General features: G+C 43.1%; 1 protein-coding gene across 4 annotated transcripts in view; it reads right to left on the reverse strand.

Moving 5' to 3' along the window:
• The window catches only part of ARHGAP6 (Rho GTPase activating protein 6), a 366,400-nt gene that overhangs the window by 95,290 nt on the left and 255,857 nt on the right, over positions 1–15,253 (reverse strand). Inside the window, exon 1 of one of the 4 annotated variants that reach the window (XM_014960397.1) lies at positions 11,676–11,750. The exons of the other annotated variants lie outside the window; for them this stretch is intronic. Coding sequence (XP_014815883.1) covers positions 11,676–11,717 — 42 coding nt within the window. The 5' untranslated portion in view covers positions 11,718–11,750. Of the gene's footprint in view, positions 1–11,675; positions 11,751–15,253 lie in introns of those variants that run through there. 4 annotated transcript variants of the gene reach the window in all.

Consider the following 15,253-nt stretch of genomic DNA (forward strand, 5'->3'; position numbering starts at 1 on the left):
AAACAGGTCCCAGCAGCCAGCGCCGGCTGAGCCTGGGCTGGATGCGCCCCACATGCACGGCTCCTGGCTCCGTTGCTGGTCAGGGTTGAGCTCACCAGGCACCCACATCTCCACCACCCCGCAGAGATGTTCCCCGAGACTCGCAGAGACTGTACTTCGAATCCCTTAAAGATCTCTACACTTTTGTTTTGCTTCACTCAACAGGAACAAGAACACCTAGAAGCGAGGAGGGTTCACCTGAACTGGCCATCACCATGACAAACCTGCTACAGAGGCGCTGCTGGCAGCAGCATCAACACGAGCCACCAGTACCGCCTGGCTTTAGGTCCAGGCATCAGGCTCTGGTCCACTTTTCTCCAGCACCACTGACAAATTTCCTCTCCAAGACATTCTTTTCACTGTTCTCATCTCCTTTATGCACAATCCCAGGCCTACTAAAGATTAGCTCTTACAAGCTTAATGGTCAAGGCAGCATCTCCTGAAGCCAACAGAAAGAGTTCTACTATGAAACCCGCTTATCTTTTCATCCAAAATATTCCATATTTTTAGAATGCATGCTAAAAAAAAAAGTTACGCTTTTTTTTTGCCTGTTTTAAAAGTCAAAGAAGTTTAAGAATAACAATTACCAACTACAAAGAGAAGGAAAAGAACTTTAGTTGACTCCAAAGCAACCAATCATTTGCTTTTATAAGCAAAGCAAAACCCAGGTTTTGCATTATGCTGCCCGTACAATGAGATTTTTCTTCTGCGTATTGACAATGTCCTGCTGCATGGATGCTTGCAGTAGGAAAGAGTAAATGGTATTGAACACTTCAAAATAACTGTATGGCAATTGTTGTTATATAAAAAGACAGGATTTTATTCACTACACTGGACATTTTTCAGAGCCCCATTATTAGTTGACTCCTTCATGTCCACTCCAGCCCTAGGAAGCCACACACAGCTTGTCTCAAAGTCCCACAGAAAGGAAATGGGGAGAACCAGAAAGGAGCTACTGCAGCTCTGGAGATTGTGCACTTCTCTCCATCTGCAACCCCACCATGCAGGAGTGCCCCACCACGTAACATGATATCAACGCAAGAGTTTAAACCTCTACTTGCCTCCCCTGAACTCATCTGCCCCTGGATGTCAAAGAACAGCTTTAGAGCAGTGTATGTCTATACACAGCACACAGGCAACACAGTGCACATGAGGAAAAACACAGCAGCAATGGGGGAAGCAAAGTCCCCTTTCCACCAGAGATTACTCCGGCTTCTTTGTACATTGTCCAAAGCCACTGAGAGGTAGTCAAGCTACCTCGAATTGTCTTCATCCAACCGCGCGGCCTGGCACAAGGTTATGCTGAGTTGCTCAGCTCAGGTCCTGCAGGAGCAGCGATGCTGCCAACACGATGCTTGGTCTCTGGTGGGGCAGAGCAGCCCTGGAGCAGCAGGGTGCAGCCATCCCTCTGCTGAGATGGAACACACGAAGCTGCCCCAAGGGGCAGAGACTAGGGAAAGCTGACTTTGTGGAGATTGAGTTCAGTTCCACGAAGCGCAGGAAACTGAGCAAAGCAGTGAAAAACAGAAGGTGGCAAAGATGGAGGAAGACAATTTAAAAAGGAAGGGAAAAGTACGGTCGAAAAAAAAGAAAGAGTGGGACCAACAAGCAGTATTGGACAGATACTTTGAATACTGATTCAAAAGTTACTAACCTTTAAGCACAAGTAGAAGCAAGGACGCTGAGTCCAAGTGGAAAATGTTCAGCTTAATTTATTCTTAAAGGTAATTTGCAAATTAAGATCAGGCTAATTGCCCTCATTTGCTTCTGGGAGCCAAAGTGAGACTTTTAGAGAAATGAAAATCAGGAACTGCCATCAGAAAAATGAAAATATAAAACTAGTTCATTTGAATGAGACTAGAAAAAAGACCGAGGCAACAGCCCTCTGCATGTGGGCCAGTGAACCTGAAGGACAACAAAAATCTTGCATACCAACATTTTGAGGGATCTCTATATCTTCTTACCTGTTGGCTCACTCGGAAAGGATTTCCAAGGCCACAAGTGACAACCTGTAGCCACAGCCAACTGGGAGGCATGTTGGTACATTAACCATTTGCAAACACAGGAAACGCATATCTCTGAATCCACACTTCTAAAAACAGAGATTTCTAAGAACAAATCAGCTATCAGTTAGGTGGCTGTGTGCCTTGCAGTGATTTATAGCTGCCATTTATGATTTCAGAGAGGTCCATTTTTATGATTACCCTGACAAAAGACATGGAGTGACAAGAGAATAAGAAGAGCAATCTTTTTCCTTCACATATAGTCCACTTCTATATAAACGTAGCCCACTATACTAATGCCACTTGTTCCAGAAGTCCATTTTTAAATTTTGAAAGCAGCATTTCCCCCTTCGCTAGCTCCCATCTGACTGAGAATTACTCCCTTGCTTCCTAACATATAACTACGGAAAACCAAAAGATGAGCTCAACTTAGCATCAAGCAACATACCCGCTAGCTTTGCATTCCTTTCTCAGACAGAAAATTACACACCTGGATTTAAGTCCTATGCCCTCACCTCTACCTTTTCTATACAGCCTTTCAACAGAGGGATAGAGCATGCAGGCATAACGTATATGCATGGAGCAGCCAACCTGAAGAAGTTAAGAAAATCACCTGCATCTTGCTGAGCTCCTTCTTCTTCCTACAGCTACCGACTTACTGCTGGAGGAAAAGGTAACCTCTATAAATACACAACATATTTGGCATAGGGCACCACTGGAAATCAAGGAAGAGATAAGCAATGCCTGAGAAGACCTTATTTTTTTTAGGCACAGCCAATCGGCTCTTGCAGGAGACTGTGAACTGGTAAAAAAAAATCCAGTAAGAGTGAAAGGGACAGAATGGGGAAGAAAACAAGAGCAGAGAGAACATCAAGAAAAGAATTAGGGGATGGTCCAGCAGATTACAGGGGGCTTCACACTAGCAACCTGCAACCTGAGAGAAGATGGAGGAGTTCCCTAAGATCCAGAATCAAGGCAGAGATAGTGAGAATTACTGAATATCCCACTACAGACAAGAGAAAAAGGTAGATGAAACTTCTGTGAAAGCAAAGGGACACTGGTGTAAAGCAAAGAACAAAACAGAGAAGGAGAACTTACATAAAGATGAAAATCAATGTGAGATCATATGAAATTAATTGAAATTCATCTAGAAAGCAAAACAGTTATGATTTCCCCTAAGGGATTAATATCTCTGTTTCTCTTGATACAAGTTCACATGCGAAGACTATTTATTGCTGTTGCCTAAAAATTCCAGCAAAGTACAAGTATTCTCAAGTCTAAAGCATCCATGGGAAATTTCCTGACAGCTAAAATCATCCAAATTTGTACGTTTCAAATATCATAACATGACGAAAAAGAACAGCATGAAGTGGCTCAGGTATTTTTTTTCCATCACTTTTATTCTACCATCAAAGCTGTGTAAAATGTCTGAAAAACATTCTCTGAAAAACAACCGAGTTAAGAATTTTGTTGGGCCCCACAGGGATTCCCAGCAACTCAGAGCTGTGTGTGGAATGCAGCCGCCCTGGGAGGCTTCGTCTCTTTGCTGAGCAGGAGCGAAGGGATCCCATCAGATACTGGGCTGTCCACAGATAATGTCACCTGCAATAAGATCAATCAGAAAATGATCTCCCAAGCGAAGTATCGTGCCATTAATTTGAGTGAATCTGCATGTTATCTTATGTTAAAAAATGGAAAATTTCTACGAAACTTAAAAAACTAGGGATTAAAGTCCACTTAGATGCCTGTAAACTGATTAAGTCCTTGATTAATGAAGAGAGAGGAATGATTTTGAAGGCCTCTAAGGAATGAATCACTCCCCTGCAGCTGAGAAAGAGAGCAGCCCAGAGCTACAGCAAACACTAAGAGCCCAACTGGAACGTACTGCTTTGAAAAAGGCAATTAATAGACCTTGACTACAAGGTCAACCACCCTCCTCGTTCCTCCCATCATACAGGCTCCCCTCCCAATCCTTCCCCAGCCACGTGGGCAGCCCAGAAGTCAGCCATGGCCCACATAAGTGCAACATCTCTGTGAAGAAAACCATTGGTATGGTCAGGGCCACAGAGATTTCTAGACACTGGCTCTTATTTCCATGACTTAATCTTTTAGTTTCATGTCTGTGCATTAGTGTTATTTTAGGCCCAAGTGAGCTTCTTCTTAAGTTAACAGACATGCCCATCAAAAAGCACGCCCGATATTTTTATCAGATCACTTTTTCTCCTACATCTAATTATGCAAAGCATGAACTCAGAGCAAGTTAAGCATGGCACCAGGAGAAAACAATTTTAATGGTGAAGACTAAATGGATTGGGTAGAAAAGATTATAAACATGAAGAGCAAGGAGGAGGGGAAGAAAGAGTGGGAAATTCACACCTCTAAGTGGAATTCCCTCAGCACTGGTGAATGCCATGGGGTGCAGACCAAGCTCCCCTTGACCATGTTTTGCAGAGACAGGTAAGGCACTTGGCTCCCTTCCTGAGTAGCCCAGGATGGACCCAACTACTTAAAGGGTGTCTTCCTTTATCCTGTTCCACCGATACTCAGATAAGATAAAACTGATGGCACTCAAGCACTCATAAAATAAAACGAAAGAGAAGTCTTCCAGAGAAGAAACAGGGAAAGAGGAAAAGCTAGTTGACATTACAGCCCACAAACAGAGGGAGACAGGTAAATTATTATCTTCATTGCTGCTCAGAGCAGGGCAAGATGTGTCTATTAAGACTCCCACCTGGTTATCAAATTTTTCCTCTTCTGAACTGTAATAGATGCATTCTGTGCCCTAATGAGCTCTCCTAATAAACACAGACCTCTCTCCCCAGAATATGGATAAATTATCTCAGTAATGTTTCTGGCTTGGTGTAATATGCTAATCTATAATGATAACAGAATCGTACATATCACTGTCATCTTCAAAGCACTGCGCAAATACTAATTAACTGATCAATGAACACCCCATCGGGGAGTGTTAATATGGGATTAATATCTTCATGGGTACGTAGGCGGCTAATGTTTACGGTCAGTGTTTGATTTATGTGCCTGATTTCACCCTCCAAGAAAGGTTGCTCCCTTAAGGCAGGTCAGCCGTCTGCCTGCAAGGGAAGGGTGAGAACCAGGAAACAGGGGCTGACTCGGTGCCAGACCCCGCCTGACAGTGGAAAAAGCCGCTTCAGAAATGCCTGGAATGGTCCCAAAACCTCCCCGCCTCCCAAGCCAAGCGAAGGGAGAGAGAAAACTTTACAACTTAGGCGGTATAATGCCGGGGGTGGCTGACATTTCAAGGAACAGGATGCTAAATTAGAAAAGCAAACCTCAGGACACAAAGCAGGACTGAGGCAATTCTGTGATGGTGGTGCTTAAAGTGTATTTTGCACCTCTTGATATTGCACATCTTGAAAGTGCCCGGAGGAAGAGTGGAGACCGGCAGGAGCACACCCAAGCGTTCCTTTTCCAAGCCATCCACCACCCAGGTTAGATTGGATATTAGGAGAAATTTCTTCACTGAAAGGGTTGTCAGGCATTGGAACAGGCTGCTCAGGGAAGTGGTTGAATCACCATCCCTGAAGGCAATTAAAAGACATGTAGATGTGGTGTTTAGGGACATGGATTAGTAGTGGACTTGGCAGTGCTACATTAACAGCTTGACTCAATGATCTTAAAAGTCTTTTCCAACCTAAACAATTCTGTGTTCCTATGATCCTGTGCGTTCAGGCTGTCAGAGCCAAGGAAATCCATTATCCATGCCACCAGCTCAGCCAACGTGCCAGATTTGTTATCGTTTTGCAAATCTGGCTGATAGGTCCCGAAAGGTAACAGATACAGGCACTGCAGCACTGTATTTCTTTGGGTAAACAGCCCCTGTTATTACATCCCTGTGAGCACATCTACAGCCTGAAGTGGATGATCCATAAGTGACCAAAATCTTAAACCATGCTAATAAACCTCTAGATTGACAACACAGATAGCAAATCAAGATTTTCCTCACAATCCCATTAACTGCCAGTTTTTCAGTTTAGCTTTCTCTGACTTGCCATAGCCACCTTCTGTTTCCAACCACAACTTGCCCACCCATTTCTGAGATCCAGTCTGAACAGACTGGCCACTTCACTGCCAAGCAGCTGTTTTGTAATCGCAAGGTAATTGCATTGGATTATTATGTAGCTGTAAAATCTTAGTTGGTGAAAGCTCCAGCAGCCTTAACTACCAGAAAAACACTCCAGCCTCTGCTCTAAATTGATCTCCTATACAACATACCTATTGACAGAATCTAACCATCAACAAATGGTACAGTTTAATTCAGGTCTAAAGATAAAGCAAAGAAGTTAGGTGGGTTGGCCACCACCATGAAGCATACACTGTTACCCTTTGGAAAAAAACAGTGACAACTACACAGACCCAGGCATCTTGGTACAATGATGTCTCCAAAACTGCTTTCATTTCCATGTGGAAGTACTCTGTGTTGTGCTGGGAAAAGAGGGAAAGTCTTTGATCAGCTTATCTCCCAGCTTTCCTTCCTCCAGCCCAGGATGACAACTGCTTGTTAAAAGAACCTACACTCTCAACAACACAACCTTCCTGCTTCGGAAAGAGGGCAGCCTTGAATTAGCTCTGACCCACACCTCTGAGAAGAGGAACCTCACTGCAAGATGCAAAGGCTTCTCCATGGCCTCTGCAGACAGGTGGGAAAAGCAATGCCCTGGAGGTTTGGAAGCCCTCAAAAAGCTGAGAGCCGGTATATTCTGTTGCAGTCCAGTTTGATTTTTACCTCTGAAGAAACACCACCTAAACGAATCACATGAGTTCACAATAGTGTGATAAAGTAGCAATAATTATTTTTTTTTAAAAATCAGTATTTTCACAGCATCTCAGAATTTGGCTTTGCTAACGCAGATGCTCCATGGCAAACACATCTAGTAATGGGTGAAAAAATTGCTGTTATTTTTCCATAACTTTTGTCAGGAGGTTTATACTTTCAAACTTAGGTGGCAGAAGCTGGGTTTGCTCATGAGCGAGCTTGAAAAGTACAGTTGTTGATGCTCCTCTCTGCTTCGGTCTATCTGGTGTTGCTAACAGAATTCCCAGCTGGTGAGTGCAAACACAAGCTTCTCCTAGCAGAGATGCTATATACTCACAAATGGGTGGATAGGTGTTTAACTACCTGGGCAGCACACGTCCTGTGTGAGAGCAGTGAGAACTACAGAAATTGTTTCACTCTGACTTCACACACCCACAGTCCAGACCTCTCACCGCCGCAGCACAGATGAAGAGGAGGGAGAAGCTCACTGCTTTGCCACAACACACAGCAGGAAGGAAAAAGAGGGTGAAAGACTCATCAAGATCCGTGAATGCAAATAAGCACCGCTGTAAAGAAGTAACAGCCCCTACACGACTGCTGTTGGTAGCATTTCATGCTAAATACACCTCCTTGTAAAACTGCATGTAACTATCAATATTCCTGGCAACGCAGCTCATATAAATACTTAGAAACAAAGGCCAGACCTCACTGAAAACTCTCCAAATGTCTTTGGGTTAAGAAATATTGCAACCCTTTGTGCTGCAAGGTTGGACTAGCATCTAACACTTGTGGATATCATATATCAAAGAGAGCTTGTTCCTTTAAAGAGCTGAGTGCCTTTCTTAGAAAGCTACCAGAACTTCTTTCTGTCTTTTTTTGGCAGTCTCACATCTCTAAAAGTTATCATATGCAGACATTAGGCAACAGAGATAACACTCCATAACTCTCCATACACTGGACCGGGTCCTGGATAACAAGTCCTACTGCAACTGGTCCAAATAGTGCTGGAGCTGTCAAAAGTTTCACTCTCAGGCTATGACCACAGCTGATTCAACAAATTCAAACCCAACTCCTTTTAGCAGAGCATCAATTATTCGATAACGAAAGTCAACATATCTCAGTCACCCCTTATCTGCAACTAACTCTTTAACTACACTCTTACGTAAGGCTACAGCTCACTCATTGACTCGCCAGGTTTCACACACTACACAAGAGCTTCCTTGAGAGGCCCCGGTGATACAGCGCCATGCTCCGGCATCCCACACTGCATTCCCATGTACCAGGCACTCCCCAGGCATTTCAGTCGGGATCCCCCACACAGGAGGGTGGCTACGGCGCGACCCCGACGCTGCCAAGGGGGTGTTTCTTCATGGGATGTGATCAAGGGATGCTCAAGGGAGTCCTCAGGGAAGGCACGTCCTCCTGACCGCAGCCTCACAGTGCAACCTCACCACTAGCCACGAGATAAGAAGCACAAAGCCTTGCTCCTCAGGTCAGGGAGCCAGTTGGGAAGGGGTGGTACTCACCAGTGTCCGCCTGGGAGAAGCTGTCCCTGTGGTCTGCAGAGCCCTGGCTCCACGTCTCTCTGAGCCTTCCCAGCCTGTCAGTGTTTGCACTGACACCTTAAACATCGCCTCCCTGAGCGCTCTCTCAGCTCCCTCCCTCTCCTGCCTCCGGAGGGTTTAGCATCTCTCTTTGATGTTAGGCTCAGCCTTGAACAGGGCAGCCTGCACGGAGCCAGCCGGGAGACGTCTCTCCCAGTTGAGGCTGTTATGTTCACTGCTATGGAGCCAGGTCCTACAGCATGCGCTGGCTCTCACTGCTTTTGCTTTTTTTTAACTTGTGGTTTTTTGTTTTGATTTGTTTTTAAATATAACACCCTTAAATCTGTGCATTTAGGGATCCATTAACACTACACTAAATCACGGAAACACACTCACGCCTAAAGTTTTATACATCTCTCCAGAAGAATCACATGAACTTGTTAAGTGAGTAAAATCAGTACAAACTAAATCAGATTTTCCTTCTACCTTATGAAACACAGTGGTGCCTCAGGTGATCTTGTGCACCTACCTTATAGAAAGACAAGTGCTGACATACACTTCAAAACATTTGAGGAAAATGCTATCATAACTATGAGCTGCTTCACAGCCACGGCAGCTTCCCTTTCAAAGGCAGAATTTTGCCCCCTAAATTTACTATTTATGGACAATTTTCCACACAGAGCCTCCTAACTTTACAGCCAAGCACCTGCTTTCATTGAAGAACCACAGAGAACCAGTCACTGGAAAACATGGACCATAACCTATTCTCTTCAGTTTCCCAAATGACAGTTTTCTGCCTTCAGTAATGTTGAAGACATGAGTGCTACTTTTTAACAATAAAATATTATCATCAGTCACATAAACTGAGATTCAGTTCAACTCCTTTGGTCTGTAATTCCACCCGTATGAAGGCAGAAAAATCTTTGGCTTAGTGTGACTTTGAAAAGTACTTCATAGTAGCTACCTAGTCATTCAGTAGAAATTCACTTTCAAGACAACTGCAAGTAACTTCTTGTCTCAGCTGGGGGAAAAAAGAAACAAAGGGAAAAAATAAAGAGCAAGAGAACAGTGTTTTTTCTTTATGGTTCCTAGGACAAAACACATGTAATATCCACACCCAAAAGCCTTTAACAAGCACTAGATTAGGTCACTAAATTAACTTCGATAAGGCCTTTCAGAATATCTCATATATTTTTGTCTCAGCCTTCCATTTTTACCGGTGCCAGTGATGACCTATTAGTCCAACGAACTGGAAGTAACTGCCTTTTGCTTTCAAATTATACCAACATTTCTTTAGATGAGAAATTTCAGTTTATCTAAAGAAAAGTCTGAAGTGGTTGGGTAAATGAGACACTATGATACTCCGATCACCAAGTAAATCTCAAAGATTAGTTATTCAGACCAGTTACAACTGCGTGCTGCACGCCTACACCTGCTGCCAGTGTTAGCATGCTCCAGCGGAGCGCCAAAGAATCAGAAGTTGAGGAATTGTATCAAAAGGCAACAGCATATCCAGTTCCAGAAAAAAAAAATTCAAATAAATACCTGAATGATGCCCCATGTCAGAGCATAATCCACAGAATTAAGCAGGAGGCTTATCTGAAACAGTTAAATACAGCCGAGGGGAGATACCATACCTTCAGAGGTATGGGAGGTTTGCATACTGTATATGTAATCACTTGATGACCATCACATTATCTCAAGACATTTTTCCATAGTTGAAAGTAATGTAAGCATAAAAATGTTGGTATTTTCTGTGAAATATAGTTCTTCGTGTCAAGGGTACCCTTATCTGTTCCCTAAGAAATCAAGGATCTTCCTTTCACCTACAGACTAACAATTCAGTGGTGCTGAAAGATTTCCATTTTGTGTGACTTAAAGAGCAGAAACAATGCACTTCAGTCAAGTACTAGAAGTTCTGCTGGTGTCCCTCTACTAAGGCAGTGCTAGTTGGTAGCTGTGGGACACCGGTTGAGGGCAGTCAGATGCAGTGGAAGGGAAGAGAGCCAGCCTGGAAGAAGTCCAGCCAGAACTGAAGAAAAAGAACTGAATGGCTGAATCAATGAATTCGACATGAAAACAAGAAGGGAGACGGGCAGCAGCTGGAATAGCACAGAGAATCAAGATTACAACATCCTGCTTAAGACGAGAGGGGTGAAAGCAGGTTTGTATCACTAATGGAAGGATGGTGAGATGTAGAGGAGAATCTTGCAGCAGGGTGACCCTGAGAGAGCCTGAAGGAGTGGCCATAGAAGAGACGTACAGATGGGGTTGTGTCAAGTGAAAGAGTTAGAGAAAGAAAAAAGATGAGCTATCTCAACATTTGGGGAAGGATGGAGAGGACGAGGGTTGTAGGAGGAAGAGAAGAGACAGGAGGAAAATGTTCATGTCACAGATTTCAAATGTTGTAATTTTCTCTTGGAGTAAAAAATGGTCACTAGCACACCAGTATGTAAAGAGAGAACTTTCCGCCAGTCTTCCCTTTACTTCAAATATTTCAATTATCTCTCTTATCTCACACGAACCCACAAAACAGCTTACTGAATGGCAAGAAAGTGGCACTTAGTCCTCTGCTGAGTTTAAAAATGCATAAAATTGGTAGCAAATGTTTATTACTTTCTCATCCGTGCAAAAAAATGTGCATGCTTCATGCACTGCTTCTCAGCAACTCAAGAGCAGTGAACTTATTCCAGTTAAATACCTCGGTGTCATTCACTTGAAAACCTGCTCTTAGCTCAGCCATAATTTGTAGTAAGCCTACAGTATAAAATTGTCATGAAGGTAACTTTTTGGTTTTTAAACTGCAAAATGAAACAGAGGATTCAAACCAGCAAAACTGGGAGCTCTGGTTATGAGTTGTTAATCCTCAAAATATTAGCAAGGGCATGTGTAACATATTTGGTTCATGAAAACAGAGCTTTAATACTGGTGTAAAAATTGCATAACCTTATTTATTAAGATTAATTAAGATTACATAATTGTTCATATTCATGTTACATTTTATAAAGATGCTTAATGGTTTAATCCTTACTTTATAATTAACATCAGTAACCTTAACTCTTCGTTCTACTAATTAATTCTGATCTTACAGAGAGAACCCAAGGGCGAGGCAAAGTGCTATAGAAGTGCCCCTTTTCAGTCTAAGACTTCCAAAAAACCACAGATGTTAGCCAAACTGCCTTCCCCTGAAATTCAGCTGCAAAATGCCCCCAAATTTCACTAGTAAATCTGAAATCACCATTAAATTTAAATATGTAACCTTAAATTGGTTTATGAAAGCTCAGGTTAAAATACCTTTTTGTGTCTTAAAGTAACCATCTGTATACTCTGGGACATGATGTGTGGTTTCTGCTCTGGTATTATTCCTCCCAGATGTTAGCAGCCAGCTGGGTCCTGAAAAAATTACAAGGGTTAAATTCTCTCCCTGGACAGTAGTTAACTGGAGCACTATGCCAGGACTGGTTCTGCAACACTGCTGTGGGGAGGGCCAGTAGAATTCCCCTCCCGCCACGACTTTGCATCATCTTTCCTTTGCTCTATAATACATAATCATTCCTACATTTAAAAAAAACCAAAAAACAACAAAACTCCACGGTAACCAAAGAGAGTTCTTAAATAGCTGTGCAAAAAAATAATCATGGTGGGGGGAAAGAAGTGGATGAGAAGAAAGGAAGCTATGAGATAAAAAGGGCTCAGCCCAGAGACATCCACACCTAACAAAATTTCTTCAGGCAGAAAGAGGAATGCATTTTTCTCTTGCAAAGTATACTTTTCAGAGATGCTTGAATCCTTCCTTTCCGGTGTATAAATAGTTTCTTCTCTGCTGTCTCCATAAAGATCATGCAGTCCTGCAAATGCGTCTGAGCTGGGCAAATGAAGAGCTGTTTCTCAGCCGAACTCATAAATTACTTATTGTTTTAATATACTGGAAAATTGGCAGGAAGCGGGGGAAGGTACGTCAGTTACACAAGACTTTATACCATCACTTATCCTTGCCTTCCATTAAAAAAACGTTAGTTGCTGTAGCAACTGTCAAACCACACTCCGGTTCCCCTTCCTCCAAGATACAGAACTTCTCCAAAACACTCACATACAACACAGTCCTCCCCCAGCAGAAGGACACAGCTTCTGGCACTTTCGTGTTGTTTAAAAAGAAAGAGGCTCTCCAAGGAGCTGACAAATCCTTCACAGGGCTTTTGCTCCAAAGTATGCTTCCATAGAGATAATTACCTGAAATCCTTAAAATTCTTACTTTTTTTCCCCCTGCCTTTACCTCTTCTTTATTCTTTTTCCCCCTCTTCTTTATTCTTTTTCCCCCTCTTCTTTCTCTGTGTTATAGAGAACACGCCATGCCTTTATTTCACCACTATATCTTCCAGCATTAAGCAAAATGCCTACTCATCTGTCAGATGTCGCTCCTTCTCTCATGGGAAAGGCACATGCAATGGGGACAACATCTCATAAGACCCGTATTGCAACATCTCTAGGTCAGGAAAGGCAAAGTCAAAGACACGTCTCCTACCCAGCACCTAAAGAGACAACCCCTCTCCACAACCACCACTTCTCAGTCGTTCCTAGAGGATCCGAGCTCTGTCATAGAGGAGAACAAGACTTCTTCCAACTGGCTGAAATTCTCTTTCACTGGACAGATTTGATCAGGCTACAAATGATTAAAAAAAAAAAAAAAAGAGACTGGAAACCACTAGCATCAAGAGAGCCCTTGAGAAAGCTCTCTCAGAAACAGGTCAAACCATGCACTACTAAAGAAAATCTCATGAGAAAGTGAAAAATATATTCCTCCCCTTTGTGCAGCATGCCAATATTAATGATAAGCAAAGATCCCTGGGAAGCTCTTACATTTTCAAGGACACTACGCAGGGCTGGATGTTTGTACAGTAGAAGAGAGGTCCTTCCCACTTTCTTACCTCCCTCAATCACCAACATTCCCCTCCATGTCTATTCTATTTCTAACCAGAATTTGATGCTTAAAACATTCTCATGCCTAACTGATTTTGTTTTTAGGAACTGTTAATGCAAATGAATCTTTTCTCATAGCTAATGGGATAATTATTTTTAATTGCTATCTAGAAAAGAGAGCATTGTAGCATTGCACATATTGTATACAGGAACACACACAAATTCAACTCTTCCAAAACGATTTCAAATTTGGATATACTTATATTTTCCTATCATAGTAGTTTTACCATAATTTTCCTGTGAAGTGTCTTGCAAACTGGGGGCTTAATGATTCCAAATAAAATTACTTTTGCTTCTTCTAGAAGGGTCCAAGCTACCCAGCCACATCACCTCGCAGTTCGTTCCCTCAGTGCTGTAAGTACCAGTAAGGTTAGTTCCTTTCTACCAACCCATTTGTTTCTCTGACAAGGCAAAAAATGAACCAAAAATGTACAATGTACTTGTTCTGCCTACACCAGCAGAAAGCACTCAGGCAGCCATGGGAGGAGGGGTTAGCGTGTGTGTCCGTACAAACCTAATTGCAAAGTGATATGCACAAGCATACCCTGAAACCAGCTTTCTATGAGCGTTTACAGTGGAAACAGCTGCGTACTGGTCCAGCTACACAGCACAAACAAGGTCACTTGATGCCTGGGAGCAGTGACACACAACCAGCAGTTTGAACTGCAAGTGCTGAAACAATCTGTTCCCCAATCTAAGAGCAATCACCCCCTGCCATTAGGTGAGGAGCACTGAGGGGTGTCCTTTCCCCGCCCCAGTTCTGCCCACCAAGAGCCCACCAAGTACTGGGGGCTGATCTTCCCATCAGAAACCCCAAACCAGCTGACATATTTTTTTTGCTGCACTGAAGAGATTGTTGGACTGTTCCCACACCCTAGTTCTTCTTCTGGTCTCTTTTTGCATCTTGTGTTTGAGCCTTCTAAGCTGCCTTCTAAGCAGCTTCATTTTCCTGTGCCGTCTTTCTTTCACACTTCTACTGATACTGCCTCTCTTTCACCACATCCCCTATTTCTGTGGTATCCCATAACTTATCCAGACGGATGCACCTGCATGACAAGGACTCAGGCTGCTACGCTAACAACATTCCTGAAGGAAATGCAAGATACCATTTGCTTTTTACTACCACTTAGCATCTGTAGATCTTCTACACCGAACGAAAAACACACGACAGCCAGCAGGTCGAAGGCACCACGTGACATTTTGAATATCAGACTTGGGCTGAAATAAAGAAGCCCAGAGCTGTAAACCATGCCTGCTGTAGTTCCTAAGGCTCCCAAACCAAAACGGAGAGATTTACAGCCAAAAAAGGTGTGTCAGAGTAGGGCCTCGTTAACTACAGTGTGCTTAACTATAAAGCAAAGTGAGCAATTTCATCTCATCAATCCAGCAGCTAAGACCAGTCAAGAATCTCGACAGGGATCTTCATCCTAAACATAAAAAATATCCAAGCTGTTATGAAGCCATATGCAGGCACGCCTTCACAGATGTGGGTGGACTGGATGGAGATGTAACCGACCCTCAAATTCATTACCACTTCACAGCTGGCAAATTCTAGTTGAGCTAGACGCTGTTTAACATCTATGTTTTTTTCTTCAGTCGATTCAAGTCAACATTAAGAGAAAAACAGAAGCATTCACAATACACATTATGGTGTGCTGTCTACAACAGCCAGTAAGCGCAGGCCATCCAGCTGCAGGCAGACATTAAACTGCTCCAGCAGAACGTGCAAACATGCACCTTCTGTGCTAGAATGATATATGGGCTGAGAGCACCTGGATCCCTTCTGCCTTCGCATTCACCTTCCACCGTCGTTTGCCTGTGACTCATCTTGCGTGCGTTTGGGAGAAGTGATTTTCAGAGTGCTGCTCAATGACTACGTGCACAGATATGTTCAA

The sequence above is a fragment of the Calidris pugnax genome, unplaced genomic scaffold, assembly GCF_001431845.1.
Source record: "Calidris pugnax isolate Ruff unplaced genomic scaffold, ASM143184v1 scaffold188, whole genome shotgun sequence".
In the NCBI taxonomy this organism is placed as follows: domain Eukaryota; kingdom Metazoa; phylum Chordata; class Aves; order Charadriiformes; family Scolopacidae; genus Calidris; species Calidris pugnax.